The sequence below is a fragment of the Schistocerca americana genome, chromosome 2 (genome assembly GCF_021461395.2).
Source record: "Schistocerca americana isolate TAMUIC-IGC-003095 chromosome 2, iqSchAmer2.1, whole genome shotgun sequence".
Classification (NCBI taxonomy): domain Eukaryota; kingdom Metazoa; phylum Arthropoda; class Insecta; order Orthoptera; family Acrididae; genus Schistocerca; species Schistocerca americana.
Window position 1 is genome coordinate 616177026 of NC_060120.1, and position 26763 is coordinate 616203788.

The 26763-nt window shown below is 40.9% G+C and overlaps 1 protein-coding gene across 1 annotated transcript in view; it reads left to right on the forward strand.

Annotated features, from left to right (window-relative positions):
• Window positions 1–26763, forward strand: part of LOC124595695 (DNA-directed RNA polymerase, mitochondrial) — a 294066-nt gene that overhangs the window by 165627 nt on the left and 101676 nt on the right. Inside the window, exon 14 of the mRNA XM_047134553.1 lies at window positions 6865–6985. Within this exon, the coding sequence (XP_046990509.1) occupies window positions 6865–6985 (121 nt within the window). The remainder of the gene's footprint in view (window positions 1–6864; window positions 6986–26763) is intronic.

A 26763-nucleotide genomic window follows, 5' to 3' on the forward strand; every position in this document is an offset into this window, starting at 1 on the left:
TGTAATTCGCAGAGGATACCTATCTTCAGCTAGAGAAAGCATCATCCCTTCACTTCCAAATTATGTCAGAATTTTTTAGTGATGCCTGGCAGACTTGAGAGTGCTTGTGCCTCCACCACCTTAATTTTTTCCATTGCTGTCAGTGTTGCTTCTGTTACTGTATTACTTTTGTAAAATAAAGAAAAATGTGCCTTCAGTCACAAATCAGGATTTTTATTTTATACACATTGCATTTAGAGTCCTGTGAGCTCATCTTCAGTTGCTTGATCAGTCTACATCATGTTTCAAATTTAGGTCACTACTGGTCCGTTTCCAGTAGTGGTTATGTAGTTTTGAAGCACAATATGAAGAGACATATTTAGGTACATATATATACATTTTGCTTCACATCACATTCCTAAACAAAATTCAAAGAAGTGTGAAAACTAGTTTCCAGCAGGATCTCTCACACCATAATATTTGAGCATATCTAGGAGAAAGCTGTGAACTGCTTTGTCAAATGCCTTTGATAAATCAAAGAGAATACCAGTTGCCAATATTTTGTCATTAAAATTTTATATAAAGTGATTCATGAATTGAAAAAAATGGCATTTTCTTTGCAGACAGCCTTTTGAAATCCAATTCCAGTCTTAATTTGTTGACTTAATTTTAGCTTTCCATCCAACTGGACCCAAAGGAATCTTACACACAATACATATTTAGTGTATCTCTTTTAACAGCTATTTCTAATGCCTGCATGTGATTTATAATGGTAAAAAAAGGATAGATTGCTACTCACTGTAAAGATGAAATGTTAAGTTGCAGATGAATGCAACAAAAAGACTGGTACACATTTAGCTCTCAGCCAAAGCCATCTTCAGAAAAGAAAACACACAGAACCTATCTGAAACTCAACATGTCATCTTCACAGGGAGCTGCAATCTATTATTTTTCTAATATTGTTGATTTTCCAACCTGGAGTTTAAATTGTTTGATTTTGAATGTCATTTACATTTGTTTAACATTAACTAATTTGAATCCCTTTGTGATTAAGACTTAAAGTTACTGCTATGAATGGGCTATATACCTATTCAGCTATCGGTAATGGGAAATCCAGGATGGAATGTAACAATACTGTGAAAAGATAGTTGCTGCTCACCATACAGCAGAGATACTGAGTTGCAGATAGGCACACAAAAAGACTGTCAGAAAATGACACACATGACTGCAGTTTCTGGTTGCTGAGCCACACTGCAAGCAACAGTGCATAATGGGAGATGCGACTGGGTGATGGGTCTAAGGAGGAGGCTGGGGCAGGGAAGGGGAGGGATGGTAGGGTAGGTCTGGGAAACAGTAAAGTGCTGCATGTGGCAGCATACAGGGACGTGGTTAAGAGAGTGTAGCGCAGCTAGGTGCAGCAGAGAGGTTAGATGGTGGATGGCGTGGCGGGGGGGAGGGGGGGGGGATGAAGGAGGAGGAGGAGGGGTTGAGGGGGTTAGCAGAAAAGGAGGGAAGTAAAAAGAAAAGACTGAGTGTGGGTAGTGGAATACCACTGTGGGTGGGGTGGGAAGGATAGTGGGTAGGGCATTAGTCATTTCAGGACATGGCAAGGGGTAGTCGAAATTGTGGCAGAGAACGTGATTCAGTTGCTCAAGTCCTGGGTGTTACTGGGTCATGAGGAAATGCTCCTCTGTGTCTGTACATTGGGACTTCTGGAGGTGGTGGGAGACTGGAGAGATAAGGTATGTGAGATCTCTTTTTTGTACAAGCTTGGGAGGGTAATTCTAGTCTGTGAGACCCTTGGTGTATTCTGAGAGGGACCGCTCCTCACTACAGATGCAACGGCCAAGGGTGCCTAGGCTCTATGGAATGCGTGACAGCTGTCGAAGTGGAGGTATTTCTGGAAGTTAGTAGGTTCGATATGGATCTGGGTATTGATTTAGTCATCTTTGAGGTGGAGGAAGGCAGCTTGTTGGGTTTAGTAGGACCATGTGAAGCGAATGGGGATAAGATTTTGAGGTTCAGGAGGAATATGCATAGGGGGCCCTCACCCTCAATCCAGATCATGAAGATGTCATCAGTGAATCTGGACCAAGAGAGGGGTTTGGGATTCTGTGTGTTTAGGAAGAATTCCTCTAGATGGCCCATGAATAGGGGCATTGGGTGGTGCCATGCGAGTGCCCACAGCCATACCCTGCATTTGTTTGTAGGTAATGCCTTCAAAGGAGAAGTAATTGTGGGTGAGGATATAGTTGGTCATGATGAGCAGGAAGGGAGTTGTAGGTTTGGAATCTGTTGGACATTGGGAAAGGTAGTGTTGAATAGCGTAAGGTCCTGGGCATTAGAGATGTGGATCACAGTTGGATAGAGGAGTGAACTGAGTCAGGCAGGGCTCAACATTGGTCTTTGGTTGAGTCTTATTGGTAAAGTTGGTGGCAAAAAAGTGTTTGTACTGTAGGTACTGGGAGAAGGAGAGAAGGTCATTAACAAGTCATTTTTCCCCACTCCCAAATTCAATCATGGAGGACTGAATGCATGATTGAATTTGAGAGTGAGACAAAAGGACTTGTTAAAGACCTTCTCTCCTTCTTCCGGTCCCTACATTGGAAACATTTTTTCGCCACCAACCCTACCAATCAGACTCAACCAAAGACAAATGTGGAAACCAGCGTGACTCAGTTCACTCCTCCGTACATCCATGATCCACCTCCACACCACCCCCTGGTAACTTTCCAGGATTTCTTAACGTCAAACCTAGCCTTACCACCATTCTCCAAATTCCTCAGCATTCAAACTAATCTTAAATCTTTGGACAGAACCTCATTCCACTACCTAAAAACTGATCCCAGCATTAGAATCCTACCTCCTGATGAAGTCTTCACCACTGTCGTTTTGAACTACAAGGAATACCAGGCAGAAGGACTCCACCACCTGTCAGATTCATCCACCTACAAACCTCACTGTCAAATTGGCATTTGTGGATGAAGAAATTGCACAGGAGTTTGTACCTGTAATGATGGCTGGAGCAAAAGTCATTTGATATACCAGTGCAGGTTTTAAATGAACAACCAAACAAGAAATGTGCTTGTTGTTAAACAACTGGATGATGTCAGAGTCAGAGGGTACCAAAGAGTTTCAAAATTAATAGAAAAACTGAAGGAAATAAAACTTTCTGTCAGTAGACTGTAAATTCCAAAATAATATTAGATACAACACTGGAAGGCTCATAACATTATCATCTTTCTCAATTATTGAGGAAAGTAGCTAAAAGATTTGCACATATCACATTAGATTAGATTAGTTTTTCATTCCATAGATCCGTGCTGAGGAGATCCTTGTGGATGTGGAACATGTCAATTTTTTTTAAAGCTGAAATAACAATACTCATAGTATGAATATATACAATACATAATTTGTTTCTATTAAAAAATTCGTCAATGGAGTAGAAGGAGATGGCCACTAGTAAGTCTTTCAGGCTCCTTTTAAACTGATCTTTATTTGTAACTAAATTTTTTATGTTTGCTGGCAGATTATTGAAGATGAGTGTTCCTGAGTAGTGGACCCCTTTTTGAACTAAAGTAAGTGCTTTTAAGTCCTTGTGCAGATCATTTTTGTTCCTGGTATTGTATGTATGAACTGAGCTGTTTGTTGGAAAAAGAGATATATTATTTAGGACAAATTTCATTAAGGAGTAAATATACTGAGAGGCAGTAGTTAGTATACCCAGTTCTTTGAAGAGGTTTCTACAGGACATCCGTGAATTTACTCCACAAATAATACGTATTACATGCTTTTGGACTCTGAAGCAAGAAAAGTGACAGAAGTTGAAAAACAGTATTTTTAGCTTATGTTACTGAAAAATACATGTGAAGTGCCCCAATGAGCATGAAAAATATAATGAAACAGTACTTATTTGAAATTTAAATGAAGCTTATACTATTTCAATATAAGTGTTGCAGAACTAATTCTTTAAGTTGAGTTTTCTCAAGTGTTGCATGTTTTAGTTGTGTCACTGTTCATGCTGGTGTGTGAGACTTATCACAAACCATTTGTAAATGGTGGCCAGTGTAGAAGCCTCCTCTATTTAAAACAGTTTTGGTTTGATAACTAGAGAGTCTTAACTGCATGAGTATAATCAGCTTTAAGATGTTATTTGCTAGTGGCATGTAAATTGTCAATAGCTTGGGTGTTTCCAGAACCTTTGTTGAAGTACAGCGTTCTAAGATCTGTTCGATAATATATCCACTAACCTGCACATCTGGGACTTTTTATGTATGTATGACCACTTTCCATTCTTTTACTGGTTCTAGAGCCATATGTTTCCATTTTAATGTATCTGTTCAATTTCAGTGATTTCTAAGTAATGTTCAAATAAGTGTAAAATTTCTTCTTGTGTTGTACTTGTTCTTTTATTTTCATTGTAGATGTTAGACATTTATCCTTTTTACTTATGTTGACAGTATTTTATGGAAGATACTAAGTATTTCCTGTTACGTGTGGCTATGATCCACACATCAGTCTGCTATAGATTTTCCTTAGTTTATGTTTTGTTCCATCCAGTAACTTCAATTATTGTTATACATTACGATAAAAAGATCCGATGAAAATGTTGGAAATGACTGGAATATGTGGACAGATTTGTAGCTAGGGCACCCACAGTTATGAGTTATCATCTTGGGTTTAATCATCTTGGGTACTGCTTTAGCAGTATTTAGTCCTTTATTTTTAGCTCGCTACCAGTTTCAAAGCACTAAAACTATACCCTCAGGTGAACATCTGAGTAACAGTAAAACCAGAAGGAAAAACAACCTAGAGGTGGCCACTGATATGATAACTTTCTAAAATTATTTTAAGATTTTTAAAAAATTGTTAAACATCTACTAAGAACCTTTTGCATGAGAAAATTAAAATATTTGTACTCACATAACTAAAACATTACATCTGAAAAAACTCAGAATTTTGTACCCAACATTCATTGCCTGTCAGAATAAAACATTGCTAAACATTGAATAAAAACAGGCAGCTTCCAATCCAGTATGTTGGATGAGTCCTAAACAAATGATACAATAGTGATTCATTGGTATGGCGAAAATAAGTGAAACACCATTAAGACTTCATTTGTGGCTAGCATGGAAAACGGAAAAGTAGAACCTGAAAACAGCACGTATCACATCTCCGGTCTACACGCAGTCACGAACAGGGGGAGGAGACAGATGAATCATGAATGATAACAAGGAATATTGGGCTAAGAAATACAAAAACCTTTTTGAAAAATAATCTGTATAGAACAGGGACAGTTGCCATATGTTTTGTTTTCTGACTGCTTAAGTTAGTTGACGTAATACTCTGTATTACCTGGTCGCTGGTTCTCCTTTTTTCCTCCTGGGCCTTTTCATTTTCCTCACCCTTCCCCCTCACCAACCCACTTCCTACATACCACCCTTATTACCTTAGGTATTGCACTTCATTCTTTTAAGCATCTTTTTAAAAAAAATTTCTAGTTCTCTCTCTACTCAAAAAGTATCAAAATTTCACTACATTCATGGATCCTTTTGATTATAAAAAATGTAAAGAAGCTTTGAAAGAGTTTTACAAAACAGTAATTTTCAGTATTTTAAAGTTCTAAGTTATTTAAAATTTTAAGGTTTTGTCAGTGAACATTGCTAGAAGATACATTTTGTTGCCTAAGTATATACATCTGCTGTCCCACTTTTAAGTCATTAAATGTTCAAGAGTTCCTTTAAGCTAGCATAACTTATGGGCGTTATTAAGAAAATATAAGTTTTTGTGCTTTTTATACCAATATTCCTTGTTCTCTTTCACGATTCATGTGTCCCCCAAAAGACCGCTGATCATTCGGTAGAGCCCATGCTGCATCAGTGCATTTGCATGTCATCTACAGGTGAGCTGTTTGCTTTCTTCGCATCTCAAAGTCACAACAACGGCCATAGCCCCTCTTTGCCATTGCATATAAACTAGGGAAGCAGTAACTGTGGTGTTCAGATTTTGCTTTTCCATCAGTAGCTATTTATTTGGAGTGTGATCCAAGTAGGACATTCTCCATTTTGTTGCAACCACTTCATGGTTTTTCATGCTAGCCACAAATCAAAGTCTTAATAGTGTTTCATTTATTTTCCCCTTACCAATGAATCACTATTGTTTAGGACTTGTCCACCACATTGGATTGGAATCCAGCTGTTTTTTATTCAATGACATACCACCTTGCAGCATTGTTTTGTTCTGATGGGCAATGAATGCTGGGTACAAAGTTCCAAGCTTTTTCAGCTCTAATGTTTCTGTTATGTGGGTACAAATATTTCAATTTTCTCGTTGTTTTTATTAGCTTTTTAAATTTTTAAAAAAATTTTAATGTATTTTTAGAAAGTTATCATATCAGTGGATGTGTCGGGGTGTTTTTTCTTCTGGTTTTATTGTTACACAGATGAAGATTTGGCTTTTAGTGCCATGAAACCAGTAGTGATCTAAAAATAAAGACCTAAATACAGCTGAAGCGGTTTATTAGTACTCAAGATGACTAGGATATGATACATAATATTTTTATCAGACTGAGTATTAATCATAATTAGTGGGGGCAAGAAGTCTCTTATCAAAAGCATTCAGATGTGAACCATTCCACGTTATGGTGTCAGTCTGTTTCACATGGAGAAATTTCCACACTGCTTTCTTGGGCGAGTGTATAATGGAGGTATTTGTGAGTATCTTCCTCAAGCTTGCTCTTCAATACATTTTCTGAACTGCTATTGCAGGACTTAGAAGAAAAAGGGCAGCTGATACATATCTATAGTTAAAAGGTATCTCAGTTGTGGTATTATACACACTTCTCAAAATCTTATATATGAAAATTAATTTGATTGTCTCTTTTAGGTTAGCTCAAGAGACATGTCAACAATGGCAGAGGCTTGAAGAATCACCACCCCAGCAGTTGTTTCCAGCATTGGATTCTCTTAGTCAGTTGGGTTCCATACCATGGACGGTTAACAAATCGGTATGTACAGAAGTGTTTGTATTATTTTGAAAATGTTTTGTTTTATTGCCTTAATTTATTTGCACTCATTGTCTACTGTATTTTTCTCCATCATGTTGGAATATCTTTGCAGTTAAGATTGGGTAGAATTCCTTGATTAGTTCTTTATTATGAAAGCTTAATTATGTGGAAAAAGTTCAGTATTAGTTTTAACTTTAAAGGGTCTATAGTGACTGTACTGGTGGAACATGTGTTGTAATATTTTAAAATATATGCTAACAGAGAAGTACACATCAGCATTCCTCTTTCCAAATATTGATTTTATTTAGTGGCCCACAAATAACAAATTCATCTGTTTCTTCTCAATGTATTAAAATGAGTTAGGCCTAATACCTGCTTGCATTATTAGCAAATGAAAATATCCACTTCCACCACTTTAATCTAGAACATGTTCAAGCATAGTAACATTATCTCAGAATTAAGATTTTCAACATGAAAATAGCTTGAACATCAGAAGCTACTAACATCATACATCATAAAAGAGGAGGTGCTCAGCTCCCTCTGGAATTTAGAGTACTGAGTTTTTATTCATTATAAAATTCTCATACAATTCTAGAAGTGATTTCCTATGATTCTGCAATAGCTGTCATTTAGCCAGTTGTAGCTCTACTGCAGATCAAATGAAGCCAGAAAAAAACACTCTTGTTTGTCATGGCACCATCCTTGATTGCCTTCTTTGAAGTATTGTTGTCAAGTTGGGAACAAGGCATATCCCAGCTGTTGTGAAATCAAATTCTTCATCATAGTCTTTTTGACATAATAAGCAATGGTTAAATGCAACACTTCCTGGGGCATTGTTTGGTTTCATAGAACACCACATGCAGTACCGTCCACGCTGTGCTATGTCTTAACGATCACTTAACAGCAGCTTTGTTGTCTTCATCATGAGCTTGATATTACTGTGCTGTAAACATCCAGAAAGTGTAATCTGTACGAGGAAGCTTGGTGAGTTAGTTTAGTGTATTACATCTATTTAAGAACAAGGAAACACCTCTTCCAGGACCAGACGTTCAGACTCAAAATCAGGCTGATCCTGTGGTCTTCAGTGGGCTAAAGCTGGAAACGATGAACATTCATATTCTTCAGGGCTGGCTGGCATGGCCCAGCAGGAGTCAGCAACTGGTGCCATTGATAGTAAAAATGATGTATACCAACAACGTGAGAAGGCGATAAAGCTGTCAGCTTTACACTCTCTGGACAGTACATCTACAGTGCTTTCACTTTTCTAAAAACATCAACTTCTGACACACATCTTCCAATATTCTTAATTTGGTTTTGAGTGACAAAAATTGTTAGTTGTGTTTTACGGATTTTCTTAAATCACAGTACTGCTTAAGTTCACTCTGCTATTTTCTACGTGTATGTAATATCTGGATATGCACTGAATGGCTACCAGTATTTCCTTATTAAACTATTAACAAGAAATTTAGTTTGCTGTGACGTATGTATCGGATAATTTACAACTCGGCAAAGATGAGTGTTGCCTGAGCCAAAGTGACTCCATTGTCATTGCCGTAATCGCATCCCAGCAAGTAGAATGTGGAGATCTATATCACAGTATTTGTATAGACTGGTAAACCTTCATGCACTGAAATGCACACAGACGATTATTAAACAATTAATTGGTTACCAGGCTGGAATACAATAGTGCCTTGTAACACAAATATGGTTCTCCAGTGGCCAGAGCAACATTTAGCTTCATCAGGTAATACATTCCATTCTATACTGAATTTTCCTCCTCTTTTAGAGAGAGAACGATATTAGAAATATTTTAAAAAGGAGTGGGGGATTAAGTTAACAGTAACAATGAATGAAAGGAAATGACAGTGCAGTATCAGTGGGAACTTCTGGAAGTAAAGTTACACAAAAATCAGTAACTTCAATGTCTGGCATATTAAGATCATGAGTAGAACCAAGTTTTGACATTGTTGTTTATGTTCATAATGATACAGTGTCTATCAAACAGAAAGGAAATACAAGTTGCACATGTTTTTGGGCGTGGTCTGGTATTTAGTGGTGGTAAGAATTTTGCAGCCAAGATTGTGTGTTTAAATATTTTTTTACTTCCTCAATGATCAGTTTTGATAGGGGCTAGCTGTCATCTCCAGATCTTCTGGAAATAATATTATGGTTGTGCAAATCATGCAGTAATATTATTTCCAGAAGATCTGAATACGACAGCTGAAATCTGTTGAAACTGAACTGGTCTCTGAGAATACAAAAATGTCAGCGTACAAAAACTCTGATTTGTCAAAAAGTGAAGTACTGAGAAACTGCTGGACCCCATAAGAAAACTAAAGCTATGTAAATTATAATTTCTGATACCATGGGGTCTTTCACCATGCCTGATCATTTCAGTATACACTGTGGCCAACATACTTGGCATATTTGAAATGAGGTCTATGTAAATTTTGCATACTGTTTCCACAAAACATGGGAAGAGATTGTAAAGAGGCATTTATTGCCACTGTATTCGTAAAAGTTTCTCATGGAACTGTATGCACTCATGTATATTCTCAGTGGCACCAATTTTGAAATATTGAAGCCAACAGTGTATCACTAACAGAAGGTGAACCAGGTGGAGAATTTCTCTCAAGATGGTAATGCTAATCCAAGATATGGCATACCAACTGAACAGTGCTTGCACTCACTCCAGAGCTGTTGTGTCTCTTGTAGCATAAAGCAAATATTCTTCAATATGTGTGGCTTTTTAATTCATTTAATGGTTGTTTAGTTGGATTTATTAAAAATAAATATCATTGTACAAGATATAAACTTCTTACCTAAGCTGGTAATCTTTTGAATCTGTTTGGCCATTTGTCCATTTTTGCAGAACACTGATACGAGGTTTGTTTTCTAAAAATTCTGGAACATTCATAATTTCCTGCCAGTGGCATGTTAGAGCAAAATGTGGTTGGCATCCCTGTACATGCCTATGCTAAGTGTGTAATTGCTGGAAGTTTCATTGTTGCATGTCTGTTAGTTATTGTTAAGTGCTGTGTTGAGTAGAATGTTGCATTGCACAGTTTGCAAATTCAAGGTAGCAGAGTTAGAAGAGCAACATGTGTGCATTAAATTTTGCATGAAACTCAAGAAAACCCTTACAGTGACACACCAAATGGTGCAGGAAGCCTATAGTGATGAGTGCTTAGGCTGTATTCAGTGTTGATTGGTTTTCACCGTTTAAAAATGGCCAGACAGAAGCCAAAGATGACCCTCATTCAGGAAGCTATTCGACATCTACCAACGACGCTCACATCAGGAACGTCAACAAAATTGTGCATGACAGTTGAAGAGTGGCTGCCCAAGAGATTACAGAAGAATGTGCCATTTCAGTTGGATCATGTCGTGAAATCCTGACACAGCATCTTGAAATGCATCATGTTGGCAACAAGTTTGTCCCAGGCTCATGAGTCAAGATCAGAAAGACCTTCGCCTCACAATCTGTGAAGAGCTTTTGGATTGCACAAATGAGAATGAGATTTTCCTTAAGAGGATCATAACTGGTGATTAGACGTGGTTCCATGGTTATGATGTTGAGACTAAGGTGCAGTCTTCACAATGGGTTGGGGAAGGTTCTCCAAGATCAAAAAGAGCTTGTTGGGTCATGTCAAATGTCAAATCCATGCTAATAGTTTTCTTGCCCGCATCTCGTGGTCGTGCGGTAGCGTTCTCGCTTCCCACGCCCGGGTTCCCGGGTTCGATTCCCGGCGGGGTCAGGGATTTTCTCTGCCTCGTGATGGCTGGGTGTTGTGTGCTGTCCTTAGGTTAGTTAGGTTTAAGTAGTTCTAAGTTCTAGGGGACTTATGACCACAGCAGTTGAGTCCCATAGTGCTCAGAGCCAATTGAACCAATAGTTTTCTTAGACTTTGAAGGATTAGTTCATCATGAATTCGTGCCACAGGGACAAAGTTAATCGATGGTAGTATTGGGATGTGTTGCAACGCCTGAGAGAAAATGTGAGAAGGAAACTGCATGAAATGTTGCGGGACAATTCATGGCTCTTCCGTCATGATAATACACCCACACATTCATCCATGTTGGTGCACGGCTATTGCATAAAAAACAAAATCACTGTGCTGCCTCATCCTCCACACTTTCCAGACCTGGCCACTGCAGACTTTTTTTATTTTCAAGGCCAAAAATTCCATTGAAAGGACAAAGACTTACAATGATAGGCAAGATAAAAGAAAATTTGTGGATGTCACTTCACACGATCCAGCAAGAGGCATACCAAGACTGCTTCCACAAGTGGAAATGGCATTGGGAGTGGTGTATCAATTGTGGAGAAGAGAGTTTCGAAGGAGACCATGCACAATAATTAAAAGGTAAGCATAAAAGAATTTTTGGACAAAGTTCTGGAATTTTGTGAACAGACCTTGTAGATACTCTGTTTCTGCTGCACTTGAAACTGAGCATCTGCAACCAGTGCTCTGCAAAAATGGACACAAGGCCAAACAAATTCAAAAGTCCCCATTATCCAGCCACTGTGTCACAGTATCTAGTAGAAAACCAAGGTGAAGCAGAGACTGTGGTTTATCTGCCCTTTGCAGGATCTATTTCTGCCAAAATGTGCAGGACTTACAAGAAGCATAACATCAAGTGTTTGTTCTGTTCACCTACAAAAGTAAGAGGAAAAGTGAAAGATGTCCTGGGACTATGGAAACCTGTAATTTATAAGATACTTTGGCAGTATTACTTATTGTACGTTGGCCAAACAACTAGGACAGTGGACATCAGATACAAAGAACATCAGGGGCACAACTTTCTAACAAGGGAACCTCCCCATCGCACCCCCCTCAGATTTAGTTATAAGTTGGCACAGTGGATAGGCCTTGAAAAACTGAACACAGATCGATCGAGAAAATAGGAAGTAGTTGTGTGGAACTATGAAAAAATAAGCAAAATATACAAACTGGGTCGTCCATGTGCAATATAGGCAATGTTAAAGGCAGTGTGAGACGAGGAGAGCCGTGGTCCCGTGGTTAGCGTGAACAGCTGCGGAACTAGAGGTCTATGGTTCAAATCTTCCATCGACCGAAAATTTTAACTTTTTATTTTCAGTTTATGTGACAAACTCTTATGTTTTCATCACTTTTTTGGAGTGATTATTACATCCACAAGAAAACCTAAATCGGGCAAGGTAGAAGAATCTTTTTACCCATTCGCCAAGTGTACTAGTTAGGTGGGTCGACAACATATTCCTGTCATGTGACGCACATGCTGTCACCAGTGTCGTATAGAATATATCAGATGTGTTTGCCTGTGGAGGAATCGGTTGACCTATGACCTTGCGATCAAATGTTTTCGGTTCCCATTAGAGAGACACGTCCTTTCGTCAACTAATCGCACGGTTTTGCGGTGCTGTCGCAAAACACAGAAACTAAACTTATTACAGTGAATAGAGACGTCAATGAACGAATGGACAGATCATAACTTTGCGAAAATAAAGAAAGAAAATTTTCAGCCGAGGGCAGATTCGAACTAAAGACCTCTCCTTCCGCAGCTGTTCATGCTAACCACGGGACCACGGCGCTCCTCGGCTCACATCGCCCTTAATATTGCCTATCTTAGGCATGGACGACCCAGTTTGTATATTTTGCTTATTTTTTCATAGTTCCACACAACTTCTTCCTGTTTTCTCGATTGATCTGTGTTCAGTTTTTCAAGGCCTATCCACTGTGCCGACTTATAACTAAATCTGAGGGGGGTGCGATGGGGATGTTCCCTTGTAAGACAGATAAGTAAGTCAGCCATTTCTAGAATGAAATTTTCACTCTACTGTAGAGTGAAAATTTCATTCTAGAAACATCCCCCAGGCTGTGGCTAAACCATGTCTCCGCATTATCCTTTCTTCCAGGAGTGCTAATTCTGCAAGGTTCACAGGAGAGCTTCTGTGAAGTTTGGGAGGTAGGAGATGAGGTACTGGCAGAATTAAAGCTGTGAGGGCGGGGCGTGAGTCGTGCTTGGGTAGCTCAGTTGGTAGAGCACTTGCCCGCAAAAGGCAAAGGTCCTGAGTTTGAGTCTTGGTCCGACACACAGTTTTTATCTGCCTGGAAGTTTCAAGTCAGCCATTGCCAAGCACTGTCGTGGAACTCAATTATTCCACAAACTAAGGTGAAACAAAGGTTCTGGCACAGACCCCTAGATAATGGACAGTGTTACAACAGGGTATAAATGTCTCGGGAAACCTGGGGGGGGGGGGGGGGGGGGGGGGGGGGAAAAAAAAAAAAAAGCAGGAATTTTTTTCATTCACAAAATGCAGAAAAAACCTGAAAATTTTTTAGAATTCCAGGTTTTTTTATTGTTTTATTTTTCAGTTAAATTTTTGTAATTTTGGCTGGTAAGTACTGATACTCAAACGAAGAATTTTACTTTAACCTGCTATGGCAAAATAATACTATAGCAATAAAACATAAATGAGAGAATAACACCAAATTAAAACTTTAGCTGCCAAGAAAACCCACCATTTACAACAAAACACAGTGCCCCCACAAGCATCTGCCAGCAGCAGAATGTGTCAAATGCTTTAGGACAAAAACTGTACAATATTTAGTAACAACAAACTGCTTTCAGTGTGCATGAAGTTACAAATGTTTACATGTCTAACAGGTTGTGGGAAAATATTGAAAATGGTGGTTTTAGAAGTTTTACTTCAAAAGTAAATTTCCTTTTACTCAAGATGAATTAGGTTACAAGTGAGAATGTGCAATGAATTCCTTAAATCACAAAGTGGTTGACTACCATACAAAACTTAACACTTCAGGAACCAGCCATTGAGAAAAATTTTGGGCCTAGAAGACAAGCTGTTTAAGCCATTATTTAAAATTTTACTGGTACATTTTTGTTTTATATATCAGAAAGACTTGTTGTTGTTGTTGTTGTTGTTGTGTTCTTCAGTACAAAGACTTGTTTGACGTAGCTCTCCATGCTACTCTATCCTGTGCAAGCGTCTTCATCTCTGAGTAACTGCTGCAACCTACATCCTTCTGAATCTGCTTAGTGTATTCATCTCTTAGTCTCCATCTATGATTTTTACCCCTCCACTCTTCCCTCCAATACTAAATTGGTGATCCCTTGATGCCTCAGAAAGTGTCCTACCAACCGATTCCTTCTTCTAATGAAGTTTTACCACAAATTCCTCTTCTCCCCAATTCTATTCAGTTTGTCTTCATTAGTTACATGATCTACCTGTCTAATCTTCAGCACCACATTTCAAAAGCTACCACTCTCTTCTTGTCTAAACTGTTTACTGTCCATGTTTCACTTCAATATGTGGCTACCCTCCATACAAATACTTTCAGAAAAGACTTCCTGACACTTAAATGTATACTCGATGTCAACAAATTTCTCTTCTTTAGAAACATTTTCCTTGCCATCACCAATCTACGTTTTATACCCCCTCTACTTTGTCCATTATCAGTTATTTTGCTGCCCAAGTAGCAAAACCCATCTACTACTTTAAGTTTCTCATTTTCTAACCTAGTCCCCTCAGCATCACCTGATGTAATTTGACTACATTCTATCATCCTCATTTTGCTTTTGTTGATGTTCATCTTATATCCGCCTTTCAAGACACCGTCCATTCTGTTTAACTGCTCTTCCAAATCCTTTGCTGTCTCTGACAGAATTACAATGTCATCAGCAAATATCAAGGTTCTTATTTTTTCTCCATAGATTTTACTTCCTGCTCCAAATTTTTCTTATATTTCCTTTACTGCCTGCTCAATATACAGATTGAATAACATTGGGGATAGGCTACGACCCTGTCTCACTCCCTTCTCAATCACTGCCTCCCTTTCGTGTCCCTCGACTCTTATAACTGCTATCTGGTTTCTGTACAAACTGTAAGTAGCCTTTTGCTCCCTGTATTTTACTCCTACCACATTCAGGATTTGAAAGAGAGAATTCTAGTTAACATTGTTAAAAACTTTCTCTAAATCTACAAATGCTATAAACGTAGGTTTGCCTTTTCTTAACCTATCTTCTACAGTAAGTCGTAGGGTCAGTATTACCTCGTGTGTTCCTATCTTTCTCCAGAATCCAAACTGATCTTCCCCAAGGTCAGCTTCTACCAGTTTTTTCATTCATCTGTAAAGAATTCATGTTGGTATTTTGGAGCCGTGATTTATTAAACTGATAGTTCAGTAATTATCATGCCTGTCAGCATCTGTTTCCTTTGGAATTAGAATTATTATATTCTTCTTGAAGTCTCAGGGTATTTTGCTTGTCTTCTACATCTTGCTCACCAAATAGGAGAGTTTTGTCATGGCTGGCTCTTCCAAGGCTATCAGTAGTTCTAACTAAACTTTGTCTACTCCCGGGACCTTGTTTTGACTTAGGTCTTTCAGTGCTCTGTCAAATACTTCACACAGTATCGCATCTCCCGTTTCATCTTCATCTGTGTCCTCTGCCATTTCCATAATATTGCTCTTCAGTACATCGCCCTTGTATAGACCCTCTGTGTACTCCTTCCACCTTTCTGGTTTCCCTTCTTTGCTTAGGACTGGTTTTCCATCTGAGCTCTTCATATTCATACAGGTGGTTCTCTGTTCTCCAAAGATCTCTTTAATTTTCCTGTAGGCAGCATCTATCTTACCCCTAGTGATATATGCCTCTACATCCTAACACTTATCCTCTAGCCATCCACACTTAGCCATTTTGCGCTTCCTGTTGATCTCATTTTTGAAGTGTTTGTATTCTTTTCACCTGCTCCATTTACTGCATTTATATATTTTCTCCTTTCATCAATTAAATTCAGTATCTCATGAATTACCCAAGGATTTCTACTAGCCCTCGTCTTTTTACCTACTTGAGCCTCTGCTGCTTTCACTGTTTCGTTTCTCAAAACTACCTGTTCTGCGGTATTCCTTTCCCCTGTTCTTGTCAATTGTTCCCTAATGCTCCCTCTGAAACTCTCTACAACCTCTGGTTCTTTCAGTTTATCCAGATCCCATCTCCTTAAATTCTTACCTTATTGCAGTCTCTTCAGTTTTAATCTACATTTCATAAACAATAAATTGTGGTCAGAGTCCACATCTACCCATGGAAATGTCTTACAATTTAAAACCTGGTTTCTAATCCTCTGTCTTACCATTACATAATCTGTATGAATCCTTCCAGTGTCTCCTGGTCTCTTCCATGTATACAACTTGCTTCATGATTCTTAAACCAAGTGTTAGCTATGATTAAGTAATGCTCTGTGCAAACTTCTACCAGGTGGCTTCCTCTTTCATTCCTTAGCCCTAGTCCATATTCTCCTACTACTTCTCCTGCACTTCCTTTTCCTAATATCGAATTCCAGGCCCCCATGACTATTAACTTACCATCTCCCTTAATTATCTGAATAATATTTTTATTTCATCACACATTTCTGCAATCTCTTCATTATCTGCAGAGCTAGTTGGCATGTAAACTTATACTACTGTGGTAGGCACGGGCTTCATGTCTATCTTGGCTACAGTGATGTGGTCAATATATTGTTCATAGTAGCTTATCTGCATTCCTGTTTTTTAATTCATTATTAACCATGACTCCACCCACCATGAACCATGGACCTTACTGTTGATGGGGAAGCTTGTGTGCCTCAACAATATAGATAGCCATACCGTAGGTGCAACCACAACGGAGGGGTATGTGTTGAGAGGCCAGACAAACATGTGGTTCCTGAAGAGGGGGCAGCAGCCTTTTCAGTAGTTGCAGGGGCAACAGTCTGGTTGATTGATTGAACTGGCCTGGCAACATCAACCAAAACAGCATTGCTGTGCTGGTACTGAAAGGAAGGGGAAACTACAGCCATAATTTTTGTTGAGGGAATGCCACTTTATTATATGGTTAAATGATGATGGTGTCCTCTCAGGTAAAATACACTGAAGAGCCAAACAAACCGGTACACTTGCCTAATATTGTGTAGGGCCCCTGCAAGCATGCAGAAGTGCTGCAGCATGACATGGCATGGACTCGACTACTGTCTGAAGTAGTGCTGGAGGGAACCGATACCATGAATCCTGCAGGGTTATCCATTAATATGTAAGAGTGTGAGGGGGTAGAGATCTCTTCTAAACAGCACATTGCAAGGCATCACAGATATGCTCAATAATGTTCATCTCTGAGGAGTTAGGTGGCCAGCAGAAGTGTTTAATCTGGGAAGTGTGTTCCTGGAACCACTCTGTAGCAATTCTGGATGTGTGGTCCATGGCGTTGTCCTGCTAGAATGCACAATGGACATGAATGGATGCAGGTGATCAGACAGGATGCTTACGCACATGTCACCTGTCAGCGTTGTATCTGTATGTGTCAGGGGTCCCATATCACTCCAAATGCACACCCCCCACACATATTATAGAGCCTCCACGAGATGGAATAGTCCCCTGCTGACATGCAGGGTCCATGGATCCGTCAGGTTGTTTCCATACCCGTACTTGTCCCTCTGCTCGATAAAAATTGAAACCAGACTCATTCAACAAGGCAATATGTTTCCAGTCATCAACAGTCCAATGTCAGTGTTGACAGGCCCAGGGGAGGTGGAAAGACTTGTGTCATGCAGTCACGAGTTGGATTTCCACTCCCAAAGCCCATATCGATGATGTTTCATCGAACAGTTCGCACACTGACACTTGTTGATGGCCCAGCATTGAAATCTGCAACAATTTGTGGAAGGGTTGCACTTCTGTCAAATTGAACAATTCTCTTCAGTTGTCATTGCTCCCATTCATGCAGTATCTTTTTCTGGTCACAGTGATGTTGGTGATTTGATGTTTTACCGGATTCCTGATATTCATGGTAAATTCATGAAATGGTTGTATGGGAAAATCCACACTTAATTGCTAGCTAGGAGATGCTGTGTCCTGTCGGTCATGCGGCAACTATAGCACCCCATTCAAACTCACTTATATCTTGATAACTTACCATTGTAACAACAGTAACCAATCTAATAACTGCACCAGACACTTGTTGTCTTATATAATTGCCGTCTGCTGCACCGTCTTCTGTCTGTTTACATATCTCTCTATTTGAATATGGATGCCTATACCAGTTTCTTTGGTTCTTCAGTGTATTACAGAGGTAAAATAGTCCCCCATTCGGATCTCTGGGTGGAGACCACTCAGGAAGCATCATTATCTGGAGAAACAAAACTGCCGTTCTAGGGATCGGAGCATGGAATGTTAGATCCCTTAATTTGGCAGGTAGGTTAGAAAATTTTAAAAGGGAAATGTATAGATTAAAGTTGGACATAGTGAGAATTAGTGAAGTTTGGTGAAAGGAGGAGCAAGACTTCTGGTCAGGTGAATATGGGCTTATAAATACAAAATCAGATATGGGTAATGGAGGAGTAGGTTTAATAATGAATCTTAAAGGCTAACATGTGCTAAAAAATACCAAGTTTCAAGTTTAGTTTGTCATATTTATTTTAGTTCTTTCATAGATTACAAATTATACAGTAACAATGGTAAGTGTGTGATTCTTGAGTTTCTCCCAGCGTATTTGATAATCAAAATATCCACGGGTGTGCTGCCGGTCTATAGTGTCCAACGGGCACAATATTTCGGCGATCAAACATGTCGCCATCATCAGGTGAACTGACGGACTGAGCTCCTGTGAACGTGCCGGCACGGAGATCCGTACGCTATGGCTGCTCAGAGGGAACTGGGTTCGGTCGCGGCGGCCGATTTAAATACCCTCCGCCCGCGACGCGCTCCCTCCGCCGTCCGCGCCCCGCGCCACGGTCGCGTGGTGGAACAGATTGCGACGACGTCTGAGATGACGTCGGTGTGATGGCTCTGTCCGCCATGGTCGTCACAACTATACGTTTGCTCGATTTACTCTTGATTAACCCAATCGCTGGTTCCCAAGCCTTGCTAAGATTATAGCCACAGTCACGGTTTATGAGGTCGTCATTGGTGCGAATTTCGATGGCCTCTCTAACAACGCTGTCCCAGTATCTCGACGTCTGTACCAGAATCCTCGTGCGGTCATACTCCATGGCGTGATTTTCCGACAAGCAATGTTCAGCGACCGCCGACTTGCTCGGATACATCAGTCGAGTGTGCCTCTGGTGTTCACGGCATCGATCCTCGACGGTACGCATCGTCTGACCAATATACGACTTGCCACATTGACACGGAATCTGGTACACGCCGGCCTTCCTCAAACCGAGGTCATCTTTGGCACTCCCCACCAGTGCACGAGTTTTATTTGGAGGACAAAACACAGTTCTGACCCGGTGTTTCTTCAGAATGCGGGCGATTTTCCCCGAGAGTGCGCCTGTGTATGGAATAAATGCAGTGCCTACCTCCTCCCTCGTGACTTCATCCCTCTCAACAGGTTGTGCTGCAGTGGTTGGGCGGAGAGCACATTGAGTCTGCCACTCTGAGTACCCATTTTTGCGAAATACAGTTCTCAGATGTTCCAATTCTTGGGGTAGACTCTCTGCGTCAGAGATAGTGCGCGCCCTATGTACTAGAGTTTTAAGTACCCCATTCCTCTGTGAAGGGTGGTGGCAGCTGTCTGCGTGCAAATACAGATCAGTGTGCGTTGTCTTCCGATACACCCCATGACCTAGGGTGCCGTCAGCCCTTCTCTTGTATCGGAAGACAACGCACACTGATCTGTATTTGCACGCAGACAGCTGCCACCACCCTTCACAGAGGAATGGGGTACTTAAAACTCTAGTACATAGTGCGCGCCCTATCTCTGATGCAGAGAGTCTACCCCAGGAATTGGAACATCTGAGAACTGTATTTCGCAAAAATGGGTACTCAGAGTGGCAGACTCAACGTGCTCTCCGCCCAACCACTGCAGCACAACCTGTTGAGAGGGATGAAGTCACGAGGGAGGAGGTAGGCACTGCATTTATTCCCTACACAGGCGCACTCTCGGGGAAAATCGCCCGCATTCTGAAGAAACACCGGGTCGGAACTGTGTTTTGCCCTCCAAATAAAACTCGTGCACTGGTGGGGAGCGCCAAAGATGACCTCGGTTTGAGGAAGGCCGGCGTGTACCAGATTCCGTGTCAATGTGGCAAGTCGTATATTGGTCAGACGATGCGTACCGTCGAGGATCGATGCCGTGAACACCAGAGGCACACTCGACTGATGTATCCGAGCAAGTCGGCGGTCGCTGAACATTGCTTGTCGGAAAATCACGCCATGGAGTATGACCGCACGAGGATTCTGGTACAGACGTCGAGATACTGGGACAGCGTTGTTAGAGAGGCCATCGAAATTCGCACCAATGACGACCTCATAAACCGTGACTGTGGCTATAATCTTAGCAAGGCTTGGAAACCAGCGATTGGGTTAATCAAGAGTAAATCGAGCAAACGTATAGTTGTGACGACCACGGCGGACAGAGCCATCACACCGACGTCATCTCAGACGTCGTCGCAATCTGTTCCACCGCGCGACTGTGGCGCGGACGGCGGAGGGAGCGCGCCGTGGGCGGAGGGTATTTAAATCGGCCGCCGCGACCGAACCCAGTTCCCTCTGAGCAGCCATAGCGTACGGATCTCCGTGCCGGCACGTTCACAGGAGCTCAGTCCGTCAGTTCACCTGATGATGGCGACATGTTTGATCGCCGAAATATTGTGCCCGTTGTACACAATAGACCGGCAGTAACACCCGTGGATATTTTGATAATGGTAAGTGTAATTACCTTTCAAAAATAGGGCGAGATGAATTCTTGAGCAATTTCATATGTAATTGAAAAGTAAGTATGTAATAGAAAAGTGTTTGACAAAACATGTATTTAGCCAGATAACACATGAAATGTTCAGTGCACTACAGTGAGTTTATAATCATGTTTGTCAGAAATATTCAGCTGCTGCAATTTAAGCTCTATTCTTAGGATTCTACCTTATCATACCCTTAGGGGGAAGAATTTTGACAACCTTTATTATTTGTGTAAGGTTATCTTTTCTTGTAGCTATACTGTGTGTATATTAATTAAACTCATTAACTTTTCCTTTTTGTGTGTTCAAGCTGCTTAACAGTGATGTTGCTTGGCTGACTATATCACGTGCCCTATGCTCTGAATATCTGCTGTCATTGGCTGATGGGACCATGTGACATAAGCTATGATGGCTGACAAAAACACATTGCAATCTTAATTTCAGTGCTTCAGAAGCTACCATGCAAAACAAAGCTATTTTTCACTCAGGAAAAATTTTATTTTCACCCAGGAAAAGGGGGTATTTTTTTAAATTTTATTTTTTGATAAGGGTGACCAAAAACCTTATGAATTATGAGACTGGGTACCAATTCAGTTGAGCTTGGGATCCTGCTCTGCAGTCGGTGAAAACGTAATAAGGGGCAGCAGCAGAACCCACCAAAAAGAAGAACTGAGAGTGTGAATATGGGGAATGAACACCAGACAGAACACCAGGCATACTGGATTCAAAATAGAACATTGCAGGACGCTTCTAGTGGGAGCGGACCACAGTGGGAACACCTAGAACCACACCAGACTGAAAAAGAGAACACCTGTGCATTGACAGGTACACCAGACCAAAGACAGAATGTCAGTGCTCAGCCTGGCACAGCGGGCTGAAGAGTAAATGCCAGATGACGCTTCTAGTGGGAGCAGGTTGCAGTCAGAACAACTAGAACCAACCATGGAGGGGGAATATTGTAGGTGTAAATACTAAACCCATCCCACTTGATGAGCTGTCTCAGGTCTCACCTGATCAAGATAAAGAGTCCTGATATCGAAATATCACACATGAGCAACACTGATATCTGGCAGGAAACCTGACACCTCAAGATGTCAACAGTGTGTCGGCAAAGCCTCAAGAATTATACTTACTACTGCAAAAAATGTGCCAGGTGAAATAAATGTTGATTATTTCATACCAAGACAAACTAATAAACAACAGACCAAATCATCTCTGTAACAGTCTAGATGAGTATTGTAAATGATCAGATTTCATTTTGTATATTGATTCATTAATTTCCTCTTTGCAATCCCCATTTTCAGCTGAGCCTATAGAACCATTTAGTTTACTTAAAATACATTCTCAGCAAATGAAAAAGGTATACTAGTAACAATTTGACAAAATAACTATGAAAATTCAAAAGTATTTTAATGCTGGTAACTTCGTATCTGAAGCAACACTGTGGGATGACTTTTGGTCAATGAGAGCACAAATACCTACAGATCTATCAATCACTGATGTTACTAATAAACGCTCAGTTTTTCCCATACCATAAAAAAGGCTCTGTTATTGCTCTTGCTTTTCATGCAGCTACATGTACAGTTGAACAATTTGTCTGTACTCTGCGAACAGTAAAAATGTGAGTGAAACCAAGTTGTGTTGTTTGTGCATGCTAAGTGTTCACAGAGGAAATGTGATTGAAGAAACCTTATTGGAGTAACTTAATCGCTGACAAATTTGGGCAGCAGCCTTGGTAATAGTTATTCACCTTCAAAGAGGATCTGGTGTAATATTACATTTTGTATAGATTCATATCACATGCCTTTCTTCATGGATATTCTTTGAATTACCAACCCAACCATAAATTATTTTATTATTTTTCATTGCAATTTGTAATCTTTCAATTGAACTCATTGAAACGGCATTTTTGTTAATATGAATAGATTTGTTCTCTGAATTTTCACTTTTGAGGAAGATTAGTCAAAGTCTCTTTTGAGTGGTTATTTTTGTTTATAACTAGCACTACTCTCATTTCTGATTTTTTCCTGCTTCATACTTTTCACATTCAGTATCAGTTTTAAGAACTGATGTAGAAGTAAAAATATAATTTCTAAATATTTTACTGTGTTATTTCTCAGCTTGTTGGTCAGTTTGTTGGATACATATCAGATTTAATCATATTTAAGGATATAATTTTAGATCATCAGCTTCAAAAATATCTCACATCCATATTCTTTCAATAGTTCAAAAATAATTGTAGATCTTTGTTGAAATTATGGCTCCTCCAGTAATCATTTTTGTCTAGTAGGCATGATGGGTTCAGTTCTTGACACAAGGATATTCCTTCCATTGGTCCCCAGTATGTGACCCGTAAAGCTGTTGAAATCCAAGCTGCAGTAGACCTCTTGTTTGGTCACTTTTCAACTGGACAAGCACCTTGTGATAGTGATGGACATGGCACAGCTTGGCCGTGGTGCTGTTCTTACTTGTAAACATGTGAACGGATCTGAATGCCCTATTGCATATGCCTCTAAATCCGTAAATTCAGCCAAACAGCACTATTCACAGATAGGGAAAGAGGCTTTGGCAATGGTGTATGCTTTAAAAAAATTTCATGTTTTTCTGTTAGGGTCTTAAGTTTCCTTTGATCACAGACCACAAAATATTGGTCTCTCTTTTTAACCCTTTGGCATTCTTGCTGGATAAAGCCGCACTTCACTTACAGTGGTGGGCTCTTCTCCTGCCGCGATGAAATTATGAGATACATTTTTGATGTATGGGGCAACATGCAAATGCTGATGCCTTATCGCATTTAGATGTGGAAGCTCAAAATGTTGGTGGTTTTTCTATTACTAGCACTAAAATTGCTGCTGTGGTTGCCATGGATCCCTTTTTAAGTAAAGTTGTTTCTTTTGTGCAACACGGCTGGCTGGACAAACCTCCAGGCTGTGCTACCAATCCTTTGAGAAATTATTTTGCATTACAAAGTTGTCGCCGGCCGGAGTGGCCGAGCGTTTTTAGGCGCTACAGTCTGGAACCGCGCGACCGCTGCGGTCACAGGTTCGAATCCTGCCTCAGGCATGGATGTGTGTGATGTCCTTAGGTTAGTTAGGTTGAAGTAGTTCTAAGTTCTAGGGGACTTATGACCGCAGAAGTTAAGTCCCATAGTGCTCAGAGCCATTTGAACCATTTTTTTTACAAAGTTGTCTTTCTGTTTGGGACAGAGTGCTCCTGTTAGCTACAGAGGACACTGCTCATCGGCTTGTGGCCCCATCTGCCCTTTGGCGTGAGGTTATGCATTTGTTACATGTGAACACACTGCGGTGTGTCACATACAAAGCCGTTAGCACACAGACGTGTTTTTTGCCCAGAGATTGATTGGGAAATAGCACGAGATGTTGCAGCATGCCCAGAGTGTGCCAACCATCAGGTGGTTCCCAATGCTTCCTTGTCACTGTGGCCAGATCCACAACAGCCTTGGAAAAGAATTCATGTCAATTTTGTGGAATTTCTATTGGCTCGTAATTGATGCTTATTCTAAGCTTCCGTATGTGGTGCATTGTCTGCCTACTTCTACAGTGGCAACAATTTCACCCCTTTGCCCAAAATTTTTGCAGGGGAAGGTCTTCATTATACATTAGTTACAGACAAAGGCCCCCAGCTCACATCTCAGGAATTTACATATTTTCGTAAAAAAAAAAAAGTTATGTTCACCATGTCACATCTCCTCCTTCCTACCCTCAACAAAATGGGGAAGCAGAATGACTCGTCCAAATATTTAAAACTCAGATGTATTACCGGCAGTAGCTCTTGACTGGTTCCTCAGTTTGTTTAGGTTCACCCCTGTTAGTAGTAAGAGTCCAACAGAGTTGTCAGTCATCAGCCCCAAACTCTGCTGCATCTGTTTTGGCCAACCCTAAGCCATCCACTAACACCACCTCCAGCAATACACAGCTGTTGGGGCTCATGGGTTTGGCTACTGGCCGAAATGAGTGCCAGCGGTAACCGAGAGTACCTGTGTCCAACGCCTCTGCATCATCTGCAAGGCTAAAGGGAAGCCATCACGACACATCATCCAGCTACAGTTGCATGTAGGCATCTGCGGCATGGGAGCACCTCCGCAGCTCCTGCATCCTCCATCTTACTGGCCATGTTCTACATTGTGGCCAGTGCCCTTGCCTTCTCCACTGCCGCCGACATCTTCGCAACTGCTTCCAATTGCTTGCTCTACTGTGGGTGCCCCCTTCAGTTGTCGGGCCACAGTGAGACCCTGGCTCCTGCACTGTTGCAGCCGGCACCATCTTTTCTGCCGTCTTTGCAGTGATGTCCTTCCCTCGGGTTAGAGTCAGACATGGAAGTGGAAGCTGCACCAGTGTTGCCTGTCCTACCATATGGCCTCTTGGAGAGAGGCAGGTGCTGCACCTGCCTGTGCTCACACCACCTCTGACCCTAAGCACTGGTGGCAGCACGTCGCATGACTCAACGTTCTACATCAACAACAGAAGAAGTTGATATGATCACAGTGCTCACTTCTTCACAAAGGAAGAGGAGTGCTGTAACCATCAATGTTGTGTGTGCGACACTTCATAGCTTGCGCATTAAGTTCATGCTTTTTTGGCCACTAGAGGCCACTCAGCCTGCTAATACGACAGCCGTTGCATGCACATCCTACTGGCTGCACACCTATTGGAACAAATTGCTTAATAGGCTGGAGCGCAAAGCTCCACCTGTCCACTGGTGTGTCATTCATTGTATTGTACATTGCCTTACATATGTATATAGAGTTTGAGAAATAAATTGCAGTGTTCTTGAGTTTAGAACAAACACGAAAGTGAAAGCCAGAGTTTCCGCTGTAATGTCATCCACTGGTGCAATTGCAACTAGTGGGTGTAATGATTTATCATAATTAAGTATATAATGTTGGGCATCGGGTGAAGACAATGGACCAACAATGTCAATGTGGTCGTGATTGAAACGGGCTGACATGATCAGAAAGTTCTACATGGTGGTATTTCTTGCTGCATCGGCATTTAAAGCAACACCTCTCCCTTTCATGGCAGTCTTTCTGTATCCCTGGCCACAGGTAACCATTCGTCACTAGGCGAGTCGTCGATTGAATATTGGGGTGACAAGTTGTGTAGCCTAGTGAAGATGCTCTTCTGACAGCTATAGTTAGCCACGATTTTGTCATGGTCGTCAGAATACAACTTGACATCACTCCCTGGAATTTAGATAATTTGGAAATCCAAAGCTGATGTTCCCTTTGATAAAAGTCCTTATAGTTCCTGATCTGAGTGTTGTGCAGCGGCAGATTTGGTGTAATCGATAATGATAGTAATGCTTCAACCCGAGACAGTCAATCAGCCACCACATTCTCAGTGCCGGAGATGTGCCAGACATTCATGTTGAACTGCGAGATGAACATTAACTGAGTGTGTTGCCTAGGTGAACAGTTCGTATTGTCCTAGTGAAAGGCATAAGTTAATGGTTTATGGTTGGTGTAGATAATAAAGCCTCTAACTTCCAGGTGAGGTGTGAAGTATTTGACAAACTCAAAAACAGCCAGAAGTTCTCTGGCATATGTGCCCCATAACTTAAAAAAGGTGGTAGTTTGTATGAGAGAAACATGAGTGGTTGCCATGTGTCATTAAAATGTTGTTGCAATGCTGTGCAGATCACCATCTTGCAGGCATCAGCTACTAGTGCCAGAGGTGCAGTAGGCTGAAGGTGCATCAGTAGTGCAGCGTCTGTGGTGCTCTTTTTGGCCGCTTCAAATGCCATACACATGCTATCTGTCCATGCTGTAGGCAAGTTACCATTATTTTTTGAGCTGGTGAGTGCTGCAATTAATGGCTCCTGTAACTCAGTAGTGTGTGGCTAGTGACGGCGATAAAGATTTAGCAAGCTGAGAAATGGACACAATTGCTTGGCCGAGAAATGGACACAATTGCTTGGCCGTATTTGGGTATGAAATCTGTAAAATGGCTCCACCCTCTCTGGTACTAGTAACGATCTTGCTGCTGTTATCTTGTGCTCTAGGAAATCCACTTGGGACTGGCCAAAGACACATTCAGCAGTGTGTAGGATG